General features: G+C 48.2%; 1 protein-coding gene across 6 annotated transcripts in view; it reads right to left on the bottom strand.

The window, feature by feature from the left end:
• The window catches only part of KANSL3 (KAT8 regulatory NSL complex subunit 3), a 43,451-nt gene extending 31,125 nt beyond the window's left edge, over nt 1-12,326 (bottom strand). For all 6 annotated transcript variants that reach the window (XR_004644615.1, XM_034761647.1, XM_034761648.1 and 3 more), the window contains exons 1-9: nt 12,218-12,326; nt 11,714-11,899; nt 7,919-8,050; nt 6,925-7,041; nt 6,222-6,323; nt 6,033-6,104; nt 3,519-3,593; nt 2,425-2,582; nt 465-528 (exon numbers count right to left, since the gene is read on the bottom strand). Coding sequence is in view for 5 of the 6 variants with exons in the window: in XM_034761647.1 (XP_034617538.1) it covers nt 465-528; nt 2,425-2,582; nt 3,519-3,593; nt 6,033-6,104; nt 6,222-6,323; nt 6,925-7,041; nt 7,919-8,050; nt 11,714-11,899; nt 12,218-12,295 (984 nt within the window). In the remaining variant the exon portion in view is untranslated. The remainder of the gene's footprint in view (nt 1-464; nt 529-2,424; nt 2,583-3,518; nt 3,594-6,032; nt 6,105-6,221; nt 6,324-6,924; nt 7,042-7,918; nt 8,051-11,713; nt 11,900-12,217) is intronic.
• Between the last annotated feature and the right edge of the window lie 2,638 nt (nt 12,327-14,964).

Here is a 14,964-nt window from a genome sequence, read left to right as displayed (position 1 = left end):
AAGAAATAAATACTAAGATTCCAGAAACAAAGAGAACAGCCTGGGCCTTGCTGGATTCTACTCCCCTCAGACCTTCCCAGCTACGCTGCTCAAGACAAGAAGAATTTAGCTAGTTTTAATGTTACTAGGTATTGTGTTAAAGCTTAATCTTGGTGGCTCTCTGGGAACAGGAGGGGAATTTTTCAGCTTGGAAAATGGCGCTCTCCGTACCATGAAAGGAAGAACCACAAACACTTGCTTCCCCAGGCCAGTCAAATGCAGGACTATGGCCCTGATAGCAGCATCCAAAGGGTTAACATGTCAGGACTACTGATTTCACCTCAAGGGCACTTAACAGCTATGCTGTCAGTGATTTCACTTGCCCACCCACCCCTGCCCAGTCAATCTAGGCAGCAGCACTGGAGCGTGTGCTCATGGAGACGACTGGAGGGGAAACTGCTCCGAAAGATCTCTCTGCTTGTTACCTGGATGCATCTGTCCACCATGCTCTGGGTCAGGCCTTCCGCCTTCTTTTTGGCTTTGCTTATCCTATTTAAAAAGGTGGACGAGTCAATAGATGTTCATTCTTCCCCCCTTTCCCTTGCCCCCACCGCGCCGTGGCCAACATTCTTAGCTTGAAAGCCAATAATCAAATGAGGGTTTGCTGTGTTACTGAGATTCCACCAATAGGAAGTAGGGGCTAATTAGCTCAAAGAGTGCTTAACTCAAGGGCTCCACCTGCTGGACACAATGTGCCAAGTAGAGCTGAGTGAAATTCAGATGACAGTGACTAGAAAAGGAGTGAGACTATCACCTGGTGGTAAGGGCACACACCTGGGAGGTGCGCAACTAAAGTTCACATCCCTGCTCCAATGACTATTTATTTATTTATTTATAACGAGTGGAACAGCTTCAACAGGAGAGACTGAGAAAACCCTACACCAGCCTATCTGGTATCCCAGAGGCTAAGGCGCTCTTCTGCAATGTGGGAGACCCAAGTTCAAACCCCTTCTCCCCATGGGGCAGAAGGGGGAATTGAACCTGGACACTCACCCCAGAGAACCATAACCCCTGGGTTCAAGGTTATAAGGGCTCAGCTGCCCTTCCTCCCCCAGTCTGTGAATCTAGTCCTCCTTGGCTTTTATCAAAATGCCTGAAATCAAAAAAGTTGGATTGAACCAAAACACGTCGCTTTGAACATTTTTCTACTTTTTGATTCAATGAAAATTTCCAAACAAAAAACTGGTTCTGCTTCCACCCGAGACGAATTTTTTTTCAATGTTTTGGATTTGCCAGCGAAGCAAAAACTCCATTGTTCATCCAGCTCTAATGCTGAGCGCCTGGTGCTCCCATTGGCTGCAACGGGAAATGGCCCGGCAGCTCTGAAATTCAGGCCCAAAGCTTCCTCAGAAGGGCTACATGCGCCTTCGCCCTTCAAGCTTCATTTTCAACGCTGCTAGTTGCTCATTTTGCATTTCACGCCCCTCCCCAGTTTTCTGATCATTCCTATTATAGGCTCCTACTTACACGTAACAACTGTCATGACAGCGCCTGCATAATTTGGCCGCCAGGCCTGATTCTCCTCTCACATTCATTTTACAGCAATACAGCTCCATTGATATCAATGGGGTTACTCAAGATTTACACCAGTGTGATTGGAGCAGGTGGCCCATGGCTTCCTGCCAGTCCCACAGCACCCTTTCTCCGGCTGACCACCTCCCAAAGGAGTGCCCTTTAGGATACTGCAAACTGCCAAAATCCACCTCCAAGAGCAGAGCCAAGAATGACTTGGAAAAGGAAAGCCTACAGAATTCAGGCTCTCTGGCCTTTCGCAAAGGGGATATTTGCTGCACCCAGGACTTCCAACTTGTCAGTGGAAAGGAATGCTGTAAATCGTCTGCAGTCTGGCACCCCACACGCACCCATCAGCCCCACGTGACGAATGCTCAAAGCCTGTCAGGCCTGGAGAACTGAGTTTGCCATTTGCCCATGGAACAGACAGAGCCTGGATGGCAAGAACAGCACAAGGTTCCAGCACACACTGCCCTGCCTGCCTGCCTCCACCTTGATCTGGAAAAGCATGACTTATAGCCACAAAGAGGACAGTACATTCTCTATGGCCCACTCAAGCTCTGACTGCCACAAAGTCACCAATGTGTGCCAACTGTGAAGTGGACATGTGACCACTAGGAGCTGGACCATGTCTTACCAACTCATTCCATAGCTGTTTCGATGGCAGTAAGTTTCTCCTCCCAACCTGGGCCTGATTTAACTTGACTACCCAGGAATAAAAGGCTCTTTATTCTGTCAGCCATCCAGTCCCCATCTAACTTCAGAATGAAGTCCTAGAATCCTCTTGCATGGCCAATGGGCCCAACCAGACATTGCTCAATGCTTCTGGAAGACGGCATCCCAACAGCATGGGACTATGTCACAGAGCCATACCTCAGATTGTCATCAGCTCCTCCCACCACCACCAGGCTGTTATCAGCTCGGATTTTCTCTCGGAAATCTTCCATAGCTTCAGTGTTGCACTGCAAAGAATTCTGACCAACCACAAAGAGAACTGGGGTCTTCATGTCCAGAAGGGGGTCATCCACATCCTGCAGGAGCATGGGACAACGAGACATTTTAAAACTGAAGGTCAGAGGGGCCATTGGGTGATGGAATATGAAGGCCCGGGACTTAACGACTTTTATGGGGCAAATAAATACATTTATACTGAGCCAGAAACTCAGATGGTCTAAATCGGTGTAGTTCCACTGACTTACACCAGCTGAGACTGATCCCCTATCAAAACAGCCACTCTCGCTGCATTTTCCCCTGTCACTGCTGTAGCTACCCAAATGCAATGCTAGATCAACTAACATGCAATAGTAAGTCGCAGGCCTGTACCAAGCAGTCTCACAACTTTCCAGGTTATGCCCCAAAGGGGATTTTCCCAGTGGGAAAATGTGGCCCTGAACAAGGCTTTGGTACAGAACTGTCCCCTGTATGGAACTCCCTGCCTTCTATATGGAGGCAATACAGTCCCGGGGCCTACTCTTCTCACACAGCCCCCAAAGCTAGTCACCTGAGTGGCACCAGGGTCCCAAGGTCACACCTGAATCAGTTTCAGACAGGTCAGCTAACAAAGGAGCACATCAGGCCACCAGATAAGTCTGCCTAAGTCATTCTTGTTGCTAGGTGCAAAACAAGGTGAGATCAACAACTGTTTCTGGAGTGAGGCCTAGGAGAGGCTCTAGAGATGTGTTACAGGCACACACCACTGCCGTCACACCAAGGATGCAGTCAAACCCTTGAGCTCCTTCCCTCCCAGACTGCCCCACCGTGATTCACTGCCCAAAGCCCGGATTGTTGGCTCTCCATCACCCCAAACACTAGATGGGCTCAGACATACTTGAAAATACTTGCAGGTGAAGAACCAAACTTCAGACCCTTGCTCTTCTGGCTGGACTTTAAAGCAAGTTCACAGGTTCAGTGGCCTGGTTAACTAACCAATCCCAACTTCTGAACTCTGACCCCTGCTTTGGGCTTACCCCTCTGGGCCCATCCACTGTGAGCAGAGGGAATCCAAGGCACACAACTGCGGTGACGTACTCCATCACTGAGACCTAGAGAGACCAGCAATACAGTATCATTACCCAGAGCTCTCCCAGAACAATCCAGCTCAGCGTCAACGTAGTTCGCAGAGCCCTCGCTGCTGGGCTCCTGCCATGGCACACCCCTGGCTTTGACAATACCTCCTTCTAGCAAAGATCTCAAACTCCTCATTTGCCTGTGCCCAAAAAGATGGAGGCTGCAATACAGGATCTCAGGATGGGAGGGAAAGGAGAGAAGCCCTTTCAGGGTTGGGCTAAGATCCCTCTAAGCTGCGTGGCCACACAGCTGCCTATTAAGCCCTGCGCAAGGGCTTAGGGCTTCGGTGGGGAGAGATGCCTCTCCCCCAGCACAGAGCTGCCACGGCCAGGGGAGAGGTACCCCTCCCCGCCAACCCCAGCGTGGACCTGCTCCAGACTTGCCATGGCCGGGGTAGAGAAGCCCGTCCCTTGGCCCAGCGCAGGCCCGCCGGAGCTGCTGCAGCCAAGGAGAGGCGTCTCTCCCCCTGCCCCGAGCTGCTGCAGCGAGAGTGCTGGGGGGAGTCCTCTCTCCCCACCTCAGCCTGCACTCCCAAACCCCTCATCCCTGGCCCCACCCCAGAGGCCACACCCCAAACCCCTCATTCCCAGCCCCACCCCAAAACCCGCATCCCAACTCTCTGCCCTAGCCCTGATGTGGTGTCATACATCACCTCCATATTGGTGCACATAACAAAATTCATTCCGCACATGGACGTAAAAAATGAGAGGGAACACTGAGGCTGTGTACTGACAACAGGCAGACCACCAGTCAAGGACAGACTTTTAATCATAGAGTCACACATAATCCTAGGAACAGATTACTCCAAACATCAGCTCAGCATGAAGCTGGGAATCTAGGAATACAAGGCTTTACTTGGTGTGATTGCCAAATAGCAAGCTTCTTTCTATCACCCTGAAGTTAGATTCTTCCTAAGCTGTCTCTCCCTCCCTACGACCTGGATCTCCAAGCAGCTCCACCCCACCCCGCGTCATGCCACCCTCAGGTTTCACGCTCTGGGCCTGTATTATTGCTTGGAGGACAGAATATTCTCCTCCCAAAAGCGGTTTCCTCTTTTCATCTCAATTTCTGCACTAAGCCACCTCCTCCTGGTGGAGGAGCCCTCTCATCTCTCTACCCGATGAAAATGCAGGCTAGACAGGGTTTGCTACCTAGCTGCCCAGGGTTAGGAGGAGGGAGGTCAGATGTGTGGAAGTTATACAACAGGAATTGCACAGAAGCGCCATAATCCCTCCAGGAAGTTTGTTCAGCCCTTAGCGTGTGTACATGGGCTGTGATTTTAACTTTATACACAGTGCAGTAGAATCACCAAGTTACGAACCCCTTGAGAATGGGATGTTCGTAACACTGAAAAGTTCATGACACTGCACATAACGTTATGGTTGTTCTTTCAAAAGTTTACAGTTGACCACTGACTTAATGCAGCTTTGAAACTTTACCATGCCAAATAAAAATGCTGCTTTTAACAATCTTAATTTAAATGAAACAAGCACAGGAACAGTTTCCTTACCTTGTCAAATCTTTTGTTTTAAAAAAAACCTTTCCCTTTAGTTTTTTAGTTTATGTTTAACACAGCACTGTACTGGCTTTTTTGTGTCTGTGCTGCTGCCTGGTTGTGTACCTCCAGTTCCAAATGAGGTATGTGGTTGACCGGTCAGTTCATAACTCTGAGGCTCTACTGTAATCTACCCCACTCCCTTCTTGGTATTGTAGTGCTCATGCGGAGATTGCAAGAGGAAGGGAAGGCACAGTTATTCTTCTCCCTTGCCTGTGCTCCTGGAATACAGAACCTCCCTTGAAGACACCGAGCCTGATTCCCATAGCCCACTTTTGCCCGGATGTAAGTGCAAACTGAACTCCAAGGGGCGGTACAAGAGGGCAGAATCAGGCCATCTGCTTCAATGAGTGCTTCATGTTCTAGAAGAGAAGTGGGTCCTTTAACTCCAATACCCTGCCAGAGTGACATATCTGGAACAGTCCCATATACTCACTGGGCTGCAACCATGTATCAAACCCCTACACTGGCATCTCCAACCCCACTCTTACCCATTGCCCTAGTTTGCCTTATCCAGTTCCCCACCGGTCACATCCATCCCAACTGCCACAAATCAACTTAAGTTGCTCATCACCACTTGAACATTCAGTAACACAGAGGGGGGAGACAGGTGATGGGCCACACAAGTGCCTTTGGTCTGGTAATACAAGAGCCAGGGAATATCAGGGTTCCTCGCTGTTTTATAAGTAGCTTGGATAAACCTGATGGCTGCTCTGTTCAGTTGCCACCCATGCCCAATCCAGCAAGGGGCCAAGCGCCAGGAGGGCACGTGGGAATCAGAGCCAATCCAGGTGACTTTTATTTAAGAGGTACATTGTAAAATGGCCTCTGATAGGATGCAAGACAAGAAGTTACTTACATGACAGGCCACCAAGGCTCCTGTGTTCCACCCAATCAGGATGATCGGCTTGTGAGTGAAATGGTTGTGAATCTGGCCGAGAAAGAAGAGGGAATGAGAGGAAAGGCAGCAGAACAGTGCAAGCACAGAGAAGGTCATGGGTGTTAGTGGCATATGGTGCAGGCCCACCTAGGCTGCCCACACACTTACCTCCAGCACTTTGCCTCTGACTGCACCAATCATGTGTTCAAGACACTGCAACACTCCCACCCCGCTACCATTATTCAGCAGGTGGGTGGCAACAGGGATCACCTGGAACACAAGCCGCAAAGAGAGCACTGTATAAATCATAGCAGTTCCACTGTGGAGCAGCATGTCCTGATGGCCATTCACAGGGACGCACCCACTGGGGTGAACACACAGAGTCAGGACTCAGGGGTTTACTGTCATTCCCCGACCAACCCACCCCTCCTGCTACTGGCTTTCCTCCTCTAGTGCTGATGTAGTCAATGCATAAGGAAGGCTTGGAGCAGCACTTCTCCCAGGCAGAAGACAGGCTACCAGACACCAAATAACGCCTTTCCCCTGACCTGTTTATACTGGAGAATCCCAGCCACACGCTCTTCAATCCACTCAATTGGGCAATCCCTGAAGCAGAATCATGTGCTAGGACAGTAGGTCTCCTGCTATGGCCCATGGCAGCAGAGGTATGGAGAGCCCCTCCTGGAAGACCAAGCAGTGCAGGTCTGAGGGGAACAGCTCCATGGGAAACCTCTCTGCTGAAGTGATCAGCATAATGAAGCTGTTGGGCTGTTTAACAGGAGTTGCAGGATCACACTGCCCCTAAATGCCCCGGAAGAGCTGCTAGTATGAACGACAGCCCCTCCCTTCAAAAACATGCCGAGTTACAAACCTTTCCCAGGCAAGAGAGCTGCGATTGCCAGAACCGATGCCGGCGAGAGGTGGGGAACATAGAACTGGAAGGTCCGGAAGATGCAATCAGGATGAGAGGAGAACCAGGTAACTTGTTCTACAAAATTCACCACAATAGAAAGATAAGGCAAGCAGCTTCCTTTCTGAGACCTGCCCGCTCCCTAGCATCCATGATCCCTAGGATAAGCCTGCGACGCGTACCAGTCAACCCACATCCAACCAATCCTCCCCCAGCTGCTCTGAGCAAAGGACTCGGATATCTGCAACAGCACAGGACACACAGAGGAGTTGGTCAGGCTGAGCTACTGAAAAGCTGTGTGCAAGTTAAGATTGCAGATCATTTGAACCAGAGCTGCTACAAAGCCCAAACATGCACTCGGGCACCCTCTGCCACAGGTGCGAGAACATGACATGGCCCAAAGTACTTAAGAGCACCAGTGATGCTCTCGGCACAACCCTTGCTAACAATCAAAGACAGCTATGGACGATCGACAAAGGACGAGCCAAGCCCAGGCCTCCTAGAACAGGAGCTAAATAGCATCCCCAGGGCACAGACTGAATGGAAAACTAGAGACCCTGCCTTGCTCATCCTGGGAGCAGGTGTCACTGGAAGAGGCCTTCTTGGGATACTAGGACGGTGCTGCAACCCAACACAATACTCTCATCCACTGACTCCGACACTGTTACACAACACACACACGGCACGGAATGACAGTATCAGACTAGGAAGGCCGCAGAGAGAGAAAAGGCAGCATGGATTCCTGGAAAGACTGGGTCTGAAGGAGAAGAGGGCACTTTGAAGACAGGAGGTACTGGGAGTAGAGACACCATGACAGAGATCATGATGCCGAGCATACAAGAGAGACCTGGACGGAGAAACACAGAGAGAGGCCTGGGGAGAGCGAACAGATTCAGTCACCAACCAGACACTGAGCTGAGCCCCTCCCTCCCTGCAAGCCCAGGGATGTACTCACAGGTTTATTATGTGACAAGACACCCACAGCTGGGTCCCATGGTCTCTTCAGGAGGAGGGAGAGAGCCTCAGCCCCTGCTGCCCCTGTCTTTGTGGTGGACGAGAGCAGCATCCTGTCAATCAGGGTGGGGATCTGAAACCAAAGACCAGACTGTGGCTGAAGAAACTTATTAAGCACACACCTGATATCCTATGGGATCTTCCTTCAGAACTGATTTCACTGGGCACTTCAATGTGTATACCAGAGCATGGGAAATTCAGTTAGCTTCTCCTCAGCAACAGGAGAAAGCACACCTGGCACTCCCCCTCCCACACACACTATGGGGTACGAGTCAAGGGGCTAGTACTTGGGTTTTGCATTGCCCTGGAGGAGACCCAGAGCAGCACAGCTCGGAGTGCACAGCTCAGGAGGAGATATTGTCAGACACAGGTCCAGCCAAGTTGCCCTTTGGGGAATACTTGCTCGCAGAGCATGACTGATGGACTACGGAGTTTGCATTTTCGCACATCGAGGAACTTGCTGACTCAGGGCACTGGAATTTAGTTGGAGAAAACGAGACCTTTAGAGCACTGAAATGGACCAGTAAATGTTCCTTCCTCAGGGCACTAGGTAAGGACAACACATCAGTGAATAGGTGCCACCAGCGATTCCAATACCTTTTCTTAGCAGAGACTCGTTCCTAAGATACTGCATGAGCACCAAGAAGTGTCAACCCACCCAAAGGGAGAGTCTGTATTTGATATAGCTGCACGCTCTTGTCTCAATGTGCAACCTTCATCTCCAAACAGCTCCACTGGCTCTCCTTCATTGCAAGAGGCAGCTGAATAAATGACCTCTTTGTTGTTAAAACCCTGAATGCACTTCTCCAGCCTCCTGACCAGCCCTTGGCTGATTTCTTCCCTCTCTGCTTCCTCCACTTAACTACCACTGAGCTCTCCTTTAATCCCTTCACACCAGTGCATCGCTGCTGACACGAAAGCCTTCTCCCCTTTGCACCTCCTGCCATCCGGTGGAACAGTCTCCCTCTACTTCACTGACTCTCCATTTTAGCAACTGCTGTCAATTAATCGCAGTTACCCCAAGCGATTAACGCAAAACCAATTAACTAGCTTAAAAAATCCGTCATCGTTAATCGCAGTTTTATTCGCACTTAAACACTAATAGAATACCAATTGAAATGTATTATAAATATTTTGGATGTTTTTCTATATTTTCAAATATATTGATTTCAATTACAACACAGAATGCAAAGTGCTCAGTTTATATTATGTTTGATTAAAAATATTTGCACTGTAAGAACGATAAGAGAAATAGTTTTGGGTTCACTTCATACAAGTTCTGTAGTGCAAGCTCTAGCGTTCAACTTGCACATGTAGAATTTTTTTTTTTTTTTTTTTACAGAGCTGCACTCAAAAACAAAACAATGTAAAACTTTAGAGCACAAGTGTGCCACTCAGTTCTACTTCTTGTTCAGCCAATCGCTCAGACAAACAAGTGTGTTTACATTTACAGAGATAATGCTGCCCGCTTCTTAGTTACATCACCTGAAAGTGAGAACAGGCGTTCGTATGGCACTGACGTGCCAGATATGCTAAGCCCAGGGTTCTCAAACTTCATTGCACCGCGACCCCCTTCTGACAACAAAAATTACTACACGACCCCAGGAGAGGGAGACTGAAACCTGAGCCCGCCCAAGTCCCATCGCCCCAGGTGGAGGGCCAAAGCCAAAGGGCTTCAACCCTGGCAGGAGTCTGTAACCTGAGCCTTTGGGCTTCAGCCCTAGGCCCCAGTAAATCTAAACCAGCCCTGGTGACCCCATTAAAACCAGGTCGCAACCCACTTTGGGGTCCCGACCCAGTTTGAGAACCGCTGTGCTAAGCATTTCTATGCCCTTCATGCTTTGACTTGTAGATCGCACTCTCTTTTATGTTTCACAGTGCAAATATTTCTAATCAAAAACAACAATTAGGGCTGTCAATCACAGTTAACACATACAATTAACTCAAAACAAATTAACACTTTTTTTTTTTTAAACGAATGTTAACCACACACCAGGGCCATCCTCAGGGGGGCGCCGCTGCGTGCCTCGGGGCAGGGGTACCCCTCCTACTGCCGCCCCTCTCCATTGCTGCTCCCACCTCCATGGAGCCCCTGGCCAAGCTGCTCCAGACTGGGAGCCCGCCTCCTGTGTGCTGCACAGAGCAGTGGCGGGGAGGCAGCAGAGGAGCTGATGTCTGGGTGTCCCCCCTCCACACACACCCCCATGTGCCCAGTCCCCGCTGAGCTGGGGAACAGGGGAAGCCTGTTTGCTGCTCCCGGCTCAGCAGTGAGTGCTGGAGACAGCAGCTGCTGCTGGCTGAAAAAGCGTTCAGGCTTCTCAGCGCTCTGCTTAAAGAGACAGTGCTCCTCAAACACACACACATTTCCCCCCCAACACCAAAAATAGTTAAATAAGTGATATTCTATTATTGCTTAACAGTGCGATTAAAACTGCGATTAATCGCAACTGTGTTTTTAAATCATTGATGGCCCTAATCTTAGCTGATCTCTCTGCTGTAAATGTCTTTCTCCTACTTTCTCGTTCTTCTGCAGCTCTAATATTTATTGTATTTAGCCATTTGGGGAGTTAGTTTGTAGGACGGATGCTATGCAAAAATACAGCTGTAGTGTACCGATTCACCCTGGCTTCATGGGATGGGAACATTGTACTGAAAGTGCTTATCCAAACAAATAAAATACACAATTCTACTTAAATTGAGAGAAAAAGATCAATTAACAAAGTTTGGTCTAGACTCATTTTAATAATAAACAACATTCCTGTAGTACCTTTCCTAAGAGTCTTCTGTTTGCCAATAACATTTAACTGTGGCATGTGCCTCTTGCATACAAACCATAAAAAAAGGGTACTGAATGCTACTACTACTACCACCATCACCCCTACCTAGCTCTGAACTCACGATTTTCAATCCATAGATATAAAGTACTTCCCAAACTAGCTCAGTATCATTACTCCCATTTTATCTATGGAGAAACTGAGGCACAGAGGTGTGAGGTGACTTGCCCAAGGATACCCAGCAGACCAGTGGCAGAGCCCAGGTCCCCTGAGTCCTAGCACAGCACCTCCTAAGTCCCCTGTATTTCTCTGAATCACTTCAATAAAAGTTTAGAAACTAATATGTTGCCCGTCTACAATAACTCTCATCCCAGGAGCTCCATGGGCTTTACAAACTTAATTGTTTGTCAATTGTTTACAACCTCCCTGTAAAGTATTAGCCCTCTTTTACAAATCTATCTATCTAAGATAACTGGGTGCCCCTCATGCTAAGCTGTATTTATTCTCCCAACCCCTCTTGTGTCAGGGCAGAGCCGTTATCCCCATAGTACAGAGGGAAACTGAGGCACACAGAAGCTAAGGGATTTGCCCGGGTTACACAGGAAGCCTGTGTCAGAGCAAGGAGCTGACCCAGCCTCTTCCAAGTCCCAGGCTAGTGGCCTCTCCTTTCCTCACTCTCTTGATAGGCAACCAAGACAGAGAGGCTAAGTGACATGCTGAAGATCACCCACTACCGCCACAGAAAAACCAGAAGTCCTCCCTCCTAATCCTCAAGGCAAAAGCTCCCCCAAGCTAGTGCAGTGGGGAAAAGGGAAGAAGAACAGGAGCAAAGAGGCTACTTTTCCCCCAGTCGCCCAGAAAGGAGATCAATGTCCCATCAGCTTCCCTTGAATGAACTGTTTGAAGAGAAAGTGGTATTAAGTGAAAGCAAAGTACATTCCAGAACTCATTGTGTTTATCACCTTTCCCTTAAGTGTCTGCAAAGCATCCAGGTAAGCAGCCAACATAGGTAAACTGAGTGTCTCCACCAGCGTGGTGTGAAGCCATTGGATCAGCTTGGTGTCCCAGTTCACACTGGCCAGAGCTTGGCGGACCCGCCGGGCGCATTTGTCCACTGCTATCCTCCTCAGCACTGGCTCATTGCAAGCCTAAAAACAAGGGAAGCAGACCACCTGGGCATAAGGAAAGTGAGTGTGCCAGGACCATACAAAATCCACCAGGGCAAAATTTGCTGCTACAGCCTCTGTTCCTCTGGCGAGTGAGCATGGGCCAATCCTTCTCCCACCAAAGACCACATTCTAGTCCATATCAAAGCCATAAACCTGCTCATGGAGGAGGTTAAAAGAGCCGAGGAGCTAGACTGTCCTACATGTTTCATCTCCACTGCCAGGAAGGATTGGGTGCATAAGGAGGCAATGCAGCTGCTGCAGCTTGAAGGAGAGGGGATGGGGGAAGAAAGATCTTACCCCTTCATTGGCCAAGCGGGCCAGCCTGTCAGATTGCAGGGCTTTAAGGATCTTATTAAATAGCTTGTTCTGGGCCATCGTCCAACCTGACCTGAAAGGAAAACCAAGAGAGTAGTTTAGACAGGATATGAAGGGTTTACATTTTTTTACTCCTAACTCTTAAAACAACGCAGGTAAGTAAGACAGTGCAGTTGATCTATCAGCTTTTAGCACCCAGGAGTTAATGGCTCCCAGTCATGTGCTCAGATCCCATGTCTCACAATAAATAATCCTTGTCTCTAAACTGTATTATGGTTTTGGCTACATATATGAGCTGGGCAATGCAGACTGAGAAAATACCAACCACCTTACATGAAAGCGACCCATGCATCTATCATCAGAGGGGCCTGAATGTCCAGATAGTCACACTCAAGTCTCGTGGATGATCAGAAGTGCCACCTTTTTCTTTACAGGCAGATTTCCCTCAGTTTGCAAGGAGGATATCACTCATGACCTCAGCGCTGTGGGCAAGTCAGTGGTAAGCCAGGAACAGGCTAGGGCTATGTCTCCACTACACAGCCTATGTCAGCATAGCCCCAAGGGCATACACAACAGAAGGAGGTTTTCTGCTGGCCCAGGAACACCACCTCCACAAATGACATTAGCCATGATAACAGTAGCCCTCTGCCACTGGCTCAGCTGCGTTTCCACTGGGGTATTGTTGGCATAGCTATGTCACCAGTGAGTTGGTTTGTTTCACACCCCTAACCAACCCAGACCTGGGACTCAGAAGACCTGAATTCAATTCTCAGCTCTGTCACAGACTTCCTGTGTGATCTTAGCCAACACACATGCTATGCCCCAGCTCCTCTGTCTCACAAGGGTCTCGAGGCACTCAGATATTACACAACAGGGGACAAAAGCCCGCAGGGTGACCTGCATTCTAGCTGATTTCTAACCCCATTCCTTAGACAAAAGATCACCTTTCCTTCCTAATAAACAAAGCACTCAGACATAAAAAGCATTTACAAACAATGTTTTAAGAAGAAACACAGTTACCAGCTCCAGACTGCAGTCCACAATACACATGCAGATGCGAAATTGATGTACAGTATCTTACACAGAACAGAAGAGTGCCTGCTTCAGACTACAGACAGTCTTCAGAAGTTCTGAAGAGAAAGGCCTCTGTAAAGGAGACTGATGGCTAGCACATATAGAGAGGCAACTGAAAGCTCTTCCTAGGAATATTTTGCTTGATTGAAGACTGACTGAGGAAAAAAGGGAAGGGAGCTTGGACCAATGTGAACTCTCATGGAAGTGAGAAACAAGCAGTATCTGATCCAGTTGTACTTGTATGCAAAATTCAGGGCAAGTGTGATACTTGAAGTTTAGAAAGCCACAAGAATTAACAGGGCTTATGGGGGTTGGAGGGGGGGGGGGAGGACAGAAAATCCATTTATTAAGACTGGTAACTAAAGCCCCAGGAAGTGGCTAGACTATGAGCAACTGCAGCCTTTCTACAGATGTTGACTTCAGAGGCTCATATGTCGTTGTAAAATTAACAGCTGGATAACACATTCCTTTGAACATCTGTGCAATTAAATAAGTGAAAGTTCCACAGTTTATAAAGGAACTGAAGTCTCAAATTACTGGGAATTCTGGGAAATATATTTCTAGAAATCTGAACATAATAAGATTAAATAAATAAAGCCCAGAAGGATATGAAAAGCCACCTAAAGTGGAACAGTGCATGTCTAGACACATTAAAACAAATCAAAAAACCAAACCAAGGCCCTCATCCTGCAAAAAACTCACTGCCAATCACTGCATATACACAATCCCAATGCAAAAGTGAGAAAAGGCCTGCTGTCCAATGCACATTACAGAATAAACTCTTTAACCACAGCCTAGGTCTGTGATCTACCCATCTTGTATCGCACAAGACAACATTACAGAACAGTCATTGGTTTTAAGTGAGAATGCGAGTCAGCTTCATGTCTGCAAATAAATAATGCTTTGTCCTTTTATAGCTTTTTTTTGCATCAGGACTTCAAAACACTCTACAAACATTAATGACAGGTTTCAGAGTAGCAGCCGTGATAGTCTGTATCCGCAAAAAGAACAGGAGTACTTGTGGCACCTTAGAGACTAACAAATTTATTAGAGCATAAGCTTTCATGGACTACAGCCCACTAGGTGCCACAAGTACTCCTGTTCTTTTTACAAACATTAATTCACCCAGGCAAGCATAGAACCCAGAAAAACAACAAGGAGTCCGATGGCCCCTTAAAGACTAACAGATTTATTTGGGCATAAGCTTTCGTCGGTAAAAAACCCACTTCTTCATTTTACCCATGAAAGCTTATGCCCAAATAAATCTGTTAGTCTTTAAGGTGTCATCGGACTCCTTGTTGTTTTTGTGGATACAGACTAACACGGCTACCTCCTGATATAGAACCCAGAGACATCATGGACCAGTGGATAGGGCATGGACAGAGTCAGGAGACTTGGATTCTCTTCCTAGCTCTGCCACTGACATGCTATGGGAACCTGGGCAAGTCATTTCACCCCTGCCTCAGTTTTCCCTCCCACCCTTTGTATTGACTGTAGACTTCTTGGGGTAGGGACCCTCTCTTATCTGTATGCACAGTGCCTGGCACTGTGAAGTCCCAACCTCTGCTGAGGCTCTCTACGCTAGTGAAATACAACCAACAAGAGGATTCCTGAATCCCAGTCTTCTGCTGTGACCACTAGATCGCTGCCTCTAC

Source organism: Trachemys scripta, chromosome 2, assembly GCF_013100865.1.
Source record: "Trachemys scripta elegans isolate TJP31775 chromosome 2, CAS_Tse_1.0, whole genome shotgun sequence".
Classification (NCBI taxonomy): Eukaryota; Metazoa; Chordata; order Testudines; family Emydidae; genus Trachemys; species Trachemys scripta.
This window is presented reverse-complemented; position numbering and strand designations above follow the sequence as displayed.